The sequence below is a fragment of the Salvelinus namaycush genome, chromosome 5 (assembly GCF_016432855.1).
Source record: "Salvelinus namaycush isolate Seneca chromosome 5, SaNama_1.0, whole genome shotgun sequence".
Lineage (NCBI taxonomy): Eukaryota > Metazoa > Chordata > Actinopteri > Salmoniformes > Salmonidae > Salvelinus > Salvelinus namaycush.
The window spans coordinates 29,851,437-29,862,980 of NC_052311.1; the positions used below are offsets into that span (position 1 = coordinate 29,851,437).

The 11,544-nt window shown below is 41.8% G+C and overlaps 2 protein-coding genes across 2 annotated transcripts; both read left to right on the top strand.

Moving 5' to 3' along the window:
• Window positions 1-2,421, top strand: LOC120047055 (protocadherin gamma-A11-like). Its single transcript, XM_038992602.1, has one exon. The coding sequence runs from the start codon at window positions 1-3 to the stop codon at window positions 2,419-2,421; it is 2,421 nt and encodes an 806-aa protein (XP_038848530.1).
• Window positions 2,422-9,132: 6,711 nt separating this feature from the next.
• Window positions 9,133-11,544, top strand: LOC120047056 (protocadherin gamma-A11-like). Its single transcript, XM_038992603.1, has one exon. The coding sequence runs from the start codon at window positions 9,133-9,135 to the stop codon at window positions 11,542-11,544; it is 2,412 nt and encodes an 803-aa protein (XP_038848531.1).

Here is an 11,544-nt window from a genome sequence, read left to right on the forward strand (position 1 = left end):
ATGGGGCACAAAGGATTTTCGGTCGCAGTCCTGGTTTGCAGCGTTTCTTTCTTTCTTCTTACACTGCACTCCGCCTATGGAGACGTGAGCTATTCTTTTCCCGAGGAGATGAAACGCGGATCTGTTATTGGAAATATAGCCAAGGATCTGGGGTTGGAGGCGAGCAGACTCTCCGCTCGTAAGGCCCGAATTGATACCGAAGGGAACCGCAAACGTTATTGTGACATTAATCTGACTAGTGGTGATTTGATTGTTACCGAAAGAATTGACAGAGAGGAGCTTTGCGGAGAAAAGGTGTCATGCCTTCTGAGCTTTGAGTTAGTCCTAGAGAATCCTCTTGAGTTGCATCGCATATCACTTCAAATACAAGATGTCAATGACAATTCACCCATATTTCCGAAGGATACAATTAAACTGGACATCAGAGAATCAGCTGACAAAGGAGCTCGCTATCGTGTGAACGCTGCTCATGACGCAGACATAGGACAGAATGCAGTTCAAAGTTACGTGCTACAAAGGAATAATCATTTTGTGTTGAGTGTTCAAACCACTTCTGCAGGTAGCAAATACGGCGAGTTAGTGCTTGACAAAGAATTAGACCGTGAGAAGCAGCAGGAATTACAATTATTGATCACAGCTGTGGACGGGGGCACTCCGCAGAGATCAGGTACTGTAGTCATACACGTCACTGTACTAGATGCAAACGACAATGCCCCAGTGTTTAGCCAAGCCGTCTATAAAGCCAGTCTGCCCGAAACATCTCCTTTAGGTACACTAGTTGTTACTGTGAGCAGTACTGATGCAGATGAAGGAGTGAACGGCGAAGTAATGTATGAATTCAGTCGAATGTCTGATAAGGCAAGGAAAATGTTTACATTGGACCAGAAAACGGGGGACATTACAGTGATAGGGGAGTTAGACTATGAAGAGGAATCAAAATATGAAATGTTTGTGGAAGGAAAAGATGGCTATGGCCTTTCTTCAGACACTAAAGTGATAATAGACATTACAGATATAAATGACAACGCCCCAGTGATATATCTGAAATCTTTGACTAACCCCATACCTGAGAACGCGTCACCTGGTACAGAGGTGGGCATCATTAACGTGCAGGATAGAGACTCTGAAAATAACCGACAGGTCCGCTGCTCCATTCAGCAAAACGTTCCTTTTAAGCTGGTGCCATCCATCAAAAACTACTATTCTCTGGTGACCACGGGCGAACTGGACCGCGAACTAGTGTCTGATTACAACATTACAATCATTGCCACCGACGAGGGCTCTCCGCCTCTGTCCTCCTCTAAAAGTGTTCAGTTATCTGTAGCTGACGTCAACGACAACCCACCTGTGTTTGAGGAACAGTCCTATAGCGCCCACGTGACTGAAAATAACAAACCAGGCTCCTCCGTGTGTTCCGTTACTGCTCGAGACCCAGACTGGAGACAGAACGGCACAGTGATTTACTCTCTCTTACCCGGTGAGTTGAACGGTGTCCCAATGTCCTCGTTTTTATCCGTTAATGGAGACACGGGGGTGATCCACGCTGTGAGGTCGTTTGATTATGAACAGTTCATGAGATTTAAAGTCCATGTGATGGCCAGAGACAATGGTTCTCCTCCGCTCAGCAGCAACGTCACAGTCAGTGTGTTCATAACGGATGTGAATGACAACTCTCCTCAGATACTGTACCCCGCCCCTGAGGGGAACTCTTTCATGACCGAGCTGGTCCCCAAAGCTGCACACGGGGGCTCTCTGGTTTCCAAGGTGATAGCGGTGGACGCGGACTCCGGCCAGAACGCCTGGCTGTCCTATCATATAGTCAAATCCACTGATCCGGGACTTTTCACTATTGGTCTCCACAGCGGAGAGATCAGGACACAGCGGGACATTTCTGAATCTGACAGCATGAAACAGAACCTTATTGTGTCAGTAAAAGATAACGGACAGCCCTCTCTCTCTGCGACCTGTGCCATGTATTTAGTGATTTCTGATAACTTGGCTGAAGTGCCAGAACTGAAAGATATATCTTATGATGAGAGCAATTCCAAACTCACCTCTTATCTGATCATCGCGCTGGTGTCCGTCTCCACCTTTTTCCTCACCTTCATTATTGTCATCCTGGCCGTGAGGTTTTGCCACCATAAAAAGCCTAGACTGTTGTTTGACGGAGCGGTCGCTATTCCCAGTGCTTATCTCCCGCCCAACTACGCAGAGGTGGATGGAGCTGGAACTCTCCGCGGCACTTACAATTATGACGCCTACCTGACGACCGGGTCACGCACTAGTGACTTCAAGTTCGTCAGTTCCTACAATGACCACACGCTGCCCGCGGACCAGACTCTGAGAAAAATTCCAACAGACTTTGCTGAAGAACATGACGATTCTGATGGATCAGCCGAGGTAGGCCTTTCCTGCAAATAGAAATTGAGGAGATTTGCTTTGATGTTTTAAGAATATTATTTCACAGCAAGTTTTTTACAAAGAGAGATAAAATGCAACGATTTAATCCCCTTTTATTTCAAAGGGAAACATCTTATTGATGTTGTGACCGGTTTATTGTGATTGATAGATTGGCTGGACACTTGTGCAGCATGTACGCTGCACAGATGTTCTTACAGAGAATGTGTTCATGGTAGTTTTGTAAATTGTGGTTGGTAGTTAGGTAGCCTATTGTGGTACAGTTTACATGTAGACCTGTTTGTATATAATCATTTCACGAGCTAAAGTGATGAGAAAATCAGTTATAACTCATCAGTTAAAAACAGCAGCAACTCTGAACGATTGTGCTATCCGAGATCCTTGGGGCGTCCCTACCCTAACCCTAACCATTACCTAACCCTAACCATTACCTAACCCTAACCATTACCGTAATCATTTTAAACGTGAACTTCAATGTGGTAGTTACGTCCCAATGATTCCACATAGCAAGGACCAACTGAACTGAGTGTGGCTGTCCGAGGTGCTGAAATCGTGTATTCAAAAGCGGTAAGACTAACTAGTCATTATTGATTGAAAGTTATCACTTTGCTTACGTCACTCTTTTTATGCAAGCTGCTAACCTTAAGACCAACAGCAACATACAATGGTTTATTTGTGGTGGTTTTATGTTATAACCTGTCTTTCTATTTGGTTATTAATTGATCTAAAGAGATAAATGTATCGAATAGTTGATCAAGAATGCACGTCTTTATTTGAAAAGCATTCAGGACGATATCAGATCATTTGTGTAATTTCTGAAGGGTCCTCACTGTGTCGCTAAATCTGGGGCCATTTCACTGCAGAAAGGATTGGAGACGGTCAGATTGCGTAGATGTCATCTATTCTTTACTGGAGGAGATGAAACGCTGATCTGTTATTGGAAATATAGCCAAGGATCTCGGTCTGATGGCGAGCAGACTGCCTGGTCGTAAGGCCCGTATTGATACCGAAGCGAACAAAAAACGTTATTGAGACATTAAAGTAGCAATCAGCAGTTGCTAAATACATTTTTGACTGCTACGTTGATGATGTGTACCCATTGATTTTTGATGAATATATCTTATAAATGCCTCATGAGCTTAGTTCAACTGTTGTTCACCATCAGAATTGATCTGACGAACTTCAAGTTCTTCAGATCTTACAATGACAACACGCTGCCCTCGGAACAGACTCAGAGAAAAACACCTACTGACTTTGCAGAAACTTTTGAAGATTCTGAGGGAGGGTTAATTTGATTTTATAAATATATATGTACGTATGTATGTATGTATGTGTATATATATGTATACATACAGGTAAATATATATATATATATATGTACATATGTATATATGTATACATACGTATGTATATATGTAAATATATATATATATGTACATATGTATGTATATATGTATACATACGTATGTATATATGTAAATATATATATATATGTACATATGTGTATATATATATATGTGTGTGTGTGTATATATATGTGTATGTATATATGTATATGTGTATATATGTGTATGTGTATATATGTGTATATATATGTAAAAACCTGAGAAAAAAATCTAAACAGGAAATGGGAATTCTGAGGTTGATAGATTTTCAACACAGCCCCTATTGAACAAACAATGGGATATGGATGAGTTTGCACTTCCTACGGCTTCCACTAGATGTCAACAGTCTGTAGAACCTTGTCTGATGCCTCTACTGTGAAGTGGGGCCGAAGGAGGCAGGAAATAGTCAGGTCTACCATGACCTGGCCATGTTCTGACCATGCACGTTCACATGAGAGGGAGCTCTGTTCCATCGCATATCTGAAGTCAATGTAATTCTCCGATTGGAACGTTACTGAAGATTTATGTTAACAGCATTCTAAAGATTGATTCAATACATCATTTGACATGTTTCTACTGATTGTTACGGAACTTTTTGACATTTCGTCAGCTTTTAGTGAACGCGCTTTCTGACTTTGGATTTGTTTACCAAACACGCTAACAAAAATAGCTATTTGGACATAAATGATGGACATTACCGAACAAAACAAACATTTCTTATGGAAGTGGGAGTCCTGGGAGTGCATTCCGACGAAGATCAGCAAAGGTAAGTGAAGATTTATAATGCTTTTTATGAGTTTTGTTGACTGCACAATTTGGCGGGTAACTGTATGGCTTCCTTTTGTGGCTGAACGCTGTTCTCAGATTATTGAATATTGTGCTTTTGCCGTAAAGCTTTTTGAAATCTGACACAGCAGTTGCATTAAGAACAAGTGTATCTTTAATTCTATGTAAAACATGTATCTTTCATCAAAGTTTATGATGAGTATTTATGTTATTTGACGTGGCTCTCTGCAATTTCTCCGGATATTTTGGAGGCATTTCTGAACATGGCGCCAATGTAAACTGAGGTTTTGGGATATAAATGAGCTTTATCGAACAAAACATATATGTATTGTGTAACATGAAGTCCTATGAGTGTCATCTGATGAAGATCATCAAAGGTTAGTGATTCATTTTATCTCTATTTCTGCTTTTTGTGACTCCTGTCTTTGGCTGGAAAAATGACTGTTTTTCTGTGATTTTGCGGTGACCTAACATAATAGTTTGTGGTGCTTTCGCTGTAAAGCCTATTTGAAATCGGACACTTTGGTGCGATTAACAACAAGATTACCTTTAAAATGGTATAAGATACATGTATGTTTGAGGAATTTTAATTATGAGATTTCTGTTGTTTGAATTTGACGCCCTGCACTTTCACTGGCTGTTGTCATATCCTCCCGTTAACGGGATTGCAGCCATAAGAAGTTTAAATAAAGGTGAAATCATTTATTTTTTTAAATGCTGCAAGGAGGCATGAGGCCTGCAAATGTGGCCAGGGAAATAAATTGCAATGTCCATACTGTGAGACACCTAAGACAGCGCTACATGAAAACAGAAGGGACAGATGATCGTCCTCGCAGTGGCAGACCACAGGTAACAACACCTGCACAGGATCACTACATCCGAACATTACACCTGCGGGACAGGTACAGGATGGCAACAACTGCCCGAGCTACACCAGTGCTCAGACTGTCCGCAATAGGCTGAGAGAGGCTGGACTGAGGGCTTATAGGCCTGTTGTAAGGCAGGTCCTCACCAGACATCACTGGCAACAACTTCGCCTATGGGCACAAACCCACCATCGCTGGACCAGACAGGACTGGCAAAAAGTGCTCTTCACTGATGAGTCACGGTTTTGTCTGACATGGGGTGATGGTCGGATTCGCGTTTATCATCGAAGGAATGAGCATCACACGGAGGCCTGTACTCTGGAGCGGGATCGATTTGGAGGTGGAGGGTCCATCATGGTCTGGGGCGGTGTGTCACAACATCATCGGACTGAGCTTGCTGTCATTGCAGGCAATCTCAACGCTGTGCGTTAAAAGGAAGACATCCTCCTCCCTCATGTGGTACCCTTCCTGCAGGCTCATCCTGACATGACCCTCCAGCATGAAAATGCCATCAGCCATACTGCTCGTTCTGTGTGTGATTTCCTGCAATACAGGAATGCCAGTGTTCTGCCATGGCCAGCGAATAATCCCATTGAGCACGTCTGGGACCTGTTGGATCAGAGGGTGAGGGCTAGGGCCATTCCCCCCAGAAATGTCCGGGAACTTGTATGTGCCTTGGTGGAAGAGTGGAGTAGCATCTCACAGCAAGAACTGGCAAATCTGGTGAAGTTCATGACTAGGAGATGCACTGCAGTACTTAATGCAGCTGGTGGCCACACCAGATACTGACTTACTTTTGATTTTGATCCCCCTCTTTGTTCAGAGACACATTATTCCATTTCTGTTAGTCACATGTCTGTGAAACTTGTTCAGTTTATGTCTCAGTTGTTGAAATTTGTTATGTTCATACAAATATTTACACATGTCAAGTTTGCTGAAAATAAATGCAGTTGACAGTGAGAGGACGTTTCTTTTTTTACTGAGTTTATTTATATGTACATATTCTTATTCCATCCCTTTAGATTTGTGTGTATTAGGTAGTTGTTGTGGAATTGTTAGATTACTTGTTAGATATTACTGCACTGTTGCAACTCGAAGCACAAGCATTTCGCTACACTCGCATTAACATCTGCTAACCATGTGCATGTGACCAATAATATTTGATTTGATTTGTACAATAACCTTTTTTCCCCTGTCAATATCCAAGTTTGCCCTTTTCAAGACAACTTGGAATTCGGAAAATTCGCACATTTCCTACTTGTAAACTCAATGTAGAAAGATGAGCTCCGAGTTTCCCACTTGGAAATTATCAGAATCAACCAATAGGAAGCTCTGCGCAAAAAACGTACCCACATTTTTACTCAGAGGATCAGAGTTTCCGAGTTGTCTTGAAAGCACCATATTGGTCAACTTGTTCATGCTTTAGGTTTGATTCTATTGATGATAATGTATATGTACCCTCAAAATTGAAGTGGAAATGTTTTATGTTAATATATTTTGTGGTTTGAATTATTTTGATTTGAGTATGTGCTTTGAGCTGTGATGTCTATGTTGTGATTTATTTCGATTTTTTACATATGCCTACACGCTGCATGTTTGAGGTTAAAATGAGTTAGTAGCCTAATTTGTCCTGTTCGAGTGCAGGACTATTTGGAAAAGGGTTACAAAATATTAATACGGTATGAAGAGAGCGACTAAGACAGAGTGATGAGAGAAGCGTTGCGCAGAGGCATGTGTATGTCGCTGTCCATGGTGCTGAAATGACATTTTTAAGACCTTTAGGGTTGACTTTTCATCGCCTTTTGACTGTCATTACTTTCATTCATTGCCATACTCTCTGTTTTTTTTATATTGCATCGATGAGATTGTGTTAACTAAAATACCGGCACCTCAAATATGATACCTGCAATGTAGACCTATACCTTTTTGGATATGTGTTCACTTTGGAACGTATTTCTTTCAATCTATATCTTAACTCGTGAAAATAGTCTGATATGGATTTTAATGCCTGGTACATCCATTTGAACTCAATCACTTTTTGACGTCACCCGTTTTGATTTGAACGAAACCTTCCATACATATTTGCCTGTTGTAGAAGTGTTCAGTAAGTGACTTTTTGGACAGGAATTCCCAAATATTCAAGAGATAAATGTCTTCATCGCAGGAAAAGATCACCAAACGGTTTAGATTGATATCATATAAAAGCTTACAAACAGGGTTGTTAAACTATATTGGGGGTGGAGTAAAAAAATATATATATATTTTTTAACCTTTAACATGAATTATCTAAAAAACGTGTAAACTCGGAGTTTTTTCATGTTCACTTTTGTTGTATCTTAGACCCTATTTTGAATACAGTGTGGGTGTCATGTTTTGGCTGATAAATGTACAAAAAATTGTAATAACATTTACATTTCAACCTTGAAATAGTACCACAAAGATGGTTGGAGGTCCACACATCAGAGAATGTTGACTTGAATGGGAATATCTGTTGTTTTAAATTATACTGTCAATCCTCAATATACTGTAAACCTATTGATATCATAGAAATATAGATCATAGAATAGACATGACCATTCAAGTTGACATTCGACAGTGGTCGGTCTACAAGATAAATTACTGTGGTCTGAAGGGATAGGTCCATTCTATTAAATGTATTTCTATGATTGAAATGACACCCACCCAGGATTCAAGAGCATGTTGTATCTCAACCGATAGCGGGCACAGCGCAAAATAGGGTCTGAGCTACAACATATGCAAATATTTCAAAAAAATCACAGATGACACATCGTTAGATACTTGACGTTAAAGGTTGATATCTAACAATATATAACATGTAAAGGCTATCCAAAACAAATACTATGGGTTATATTCTAGTCACTCAAAAAGGCTATTGTACATGGGAATCAGAATGGTTGTTCATGACCTTTTAAAAATATATATATTTTTTGAAATAATAACATGGTTTTGACAACACTGTTTGTAAGCTTTTAAATGATATCCAACTCAACCGTTTATATCTTCCAGTGATGAAGACATGGATGCCCAATGGTATGCGACATGAGTAAACGTTGAGCACCTTTATCTCCTGGATGTTTTGGCATTCACGTCCAAAAAGTCACTTTCTGACCAACTTTTCCATGGGCAAACTTGAACAGAAAGTTTTGTTTAAGGGATGCTGTCAAAAAGGGATTGAACTCGAATGGATTTACCCTTCCGTAATTTATGTGTTGGGCGTTTTACTGCCGTTTACTGTTTTTCTATATATTTGGCTTATTTACATAAGGTTGGGGTGATTTCCCCCCAATAATTACAGTAGTCTACCTATTCAATCATGCAGCCTACGTATATAGGCTACAGATTCCTATGAGGACTTTTCGTGAAATATACTGTAGATTTAGAAGAATGTTTGTTATCATATGTAATTTCTTAATAGTACTCACTGTGTCGCTATTCACCAGCTGTGTTTTTATAGTCCCAGTTCTCCACCCACTTTGTTCTGTTTCCAGGCCAGTGTGCTCTGGTGCCATTTAGCCGAGGAAAAGATTAGGAAACGGTCAGATTTCTGCCACTTTCGTTGGATATTATTTCAATCAGACTTCCATAGTTTTGTGGAACACTATTTCTTTACATTCCAGTATCTAATGATATGCTAATTTGCAGTTTATAGTCCAAGGATGGGTCACAAAGGAATATCGGTGACAGGCCTGGTCTGCGGCTTTGCATTCTTTCTCCTAACACTGCACTCCGCCTTTGGAGACGTGAGCTATTCTTTTCCGGAGGAGATGAAACGCAGATCTGTTATTGGAAATATAGCCAAAGATCTCGGTTTGGAAGCCAGTAGACTGTCCGCTCGTAAGGCCCGAATTGATACGGAGGGGAACTATGAACGTTATTGTGATATTAATCAGAGTACCGGGGATTTGATTGTTGCGGAAAGGATTGACAGAGAGGAGCTATGTGGAGATAAGGTTTCATGTATGCTTACATTCGAGTTGGTTCTGGAAGGTCCGTTGGAATTGCATCGTGTATCACTACTGATTGAGGATGTCAATGATAATTCACCAATTTTCCCGAAGGACACAATCAAATTGGAAATTAGTGAGTTGGCAGTCAAAGGGGCTCGCTATCGTGTTAACGAGGCACATGACGCAGACATGGGACAGAACGCAGTGCAAAGGTATACATTACAAAGTAATGAACATTTTGTGCTGTCTGTTCACGATTACACAGATGGAAGAAAGAACGTAGAGTTGGTTTTAGATAAAGAACTAGATCGTGAAGAAAAACAGGACATGAGTTTACTGCTTACAGCAGTAGACGGTGGCACTCCGCAGAGATCAGGTACTGTAGTCATACACGTCACTGTACTGGATGCTAACGATAATGCCCCAGTGTTTAGCCAGGCCGTCTATAAAGCCAGTCTGCCTGAAAACTCTCCTTTAGGTACTGTAGTGGTTACAGTAAGTGCTACAGATGCAGATGAGGGAGTGAATGGGGAAGTGACGTATGAATTCAGTCGCATATCTGACAAAGCAATAAAGGTATTTTCTTTGGGCCACAATACTGGAGAAATTAAGGTGATAGGTCCGATAGATTTCGAAGGCGACCCAAAATATGAAATGCGCATAGAGGGTAAAGACGGCTATGGCCTTTCATCTGATTCAAAAGTAATTATTGATATCACGGATGTAAATGACAACGCACCTGTAATATATCTGAAATCTCTGAGTAACCCCATACCTGAGAACGCGTCACCTGGCACAGAGGTGGGCATCATTAACGTGCAGGATAGAGACTCTGAGAATAACCGTCAGGTCCACTGCTCCATTCAGCAAAACGTTCCTTTTAAGCTGTTGCCATCCATCAAAAACTACTATTCTCTGGTGACCACGGGCGAACTGGACCGTGAACTAGTGTCTGATTACAACATTACAATCATTGCCACCGACGAGGGCTCTCCGCCTCTGTCCTCCTCTAAAAGTGTTCAGTTATCTGTAGCTGACGTGAACGACAACCCACCTGTGTTTGAGGAACAGTCCTATAGCGCCCACGTGACTGAAAATAACAAACCAGACTCATCATTGTGTTCCGTTACTGCAAGAGATCCAGACTGGAGACAGAATGGTACAGTGATTTACTCTATCTTACCCGGTGATGTGAACGGTGTCCCGGTGTCCTCGTTCTTATCCGTTAACGGAGACACGGGGGTGATCCACGCTGTGAGGTCGTTTGATTATGAACAGTTCAGGAGCTTTGAAGTCCACGTTGTGGCCAGGGACAACGGTTCTCCTCCGCTCAGCAGCAACGTCACAGTCAGTGTGTTCATAACGGATGTGAATGACAACTCTCCTCAGATACTGTACCCCGCCCCTGAGGGGAACTCCTTCATGACCGAGCTGGTCCTCAAAGCTGCACACGGGGGCTCTCTGGTTTCCAAGGTGATAGCGGTGGACGCGGACTCCGGCCAGAACGCCTGGCTGTCCTATCATATAGTCAAATCCACGGATCCAGGACTTTTCACTATTGGTCTCCACAGCGGAGAGATCAGGACACAGCGGGACATTTCTGAATCTGACAGCATGAAACAGAACCTTATTGTGTCAGTAAAAGATAACGGACAGCCCTCTCTCTCTGCGACCTGTGCCATGTATTTAGTGATTTCTGATAACTTGGCTGAAGTGCCAGAACTGAAAGATATATCTTATGATGAGAGCAATTCCAAACTCACCTCTTATCTGATCATCGCGCTGGTGTCCGTCTCCACCTTTTTCCTCACCTTCATTGTTGTCATCCTGGCCGTGAGTTTTTGCCGCAGAAGAAAGCCTAGACTGTTGTTTGATGGAGCGGTCGCCATCCCAAGTGCTTATCTCCCTCCAAACTACGCAGATGTAGATGGCGCGGGAACTCTCCGCAGCACATACAATTATGACGCCTACCTGACGACGGGTTCGCGCTCCAGTGACTTCAAGTTCGTCAGATCCTACAATGACAACACGCTGGCCACCGACCAGACTCTGAAAAAAACTCCCACTGACTTTGCTGAAGCGTTTGATGACTCTGATGGGTCCCCAGAGGTAGGCAAATAA

What these genes read in the sequence shown, in the direction of transcription:
- LOC120047055 (XM_038992602.1), top strand. Translation starts at nt 1, where the DNA reads ATGGGGCACAAAGGATTTTCGGTCGCAGTCCTGGTTTGCAGCGTTTCT.
- LOC120047056 (XM_038992603.1), top strand. Translation starts at nt 9,133, where the DNA reads ATGGGTCACAAAGGAATATCGGTGACAGGCCTGGTCTGCGGCTTTGCA.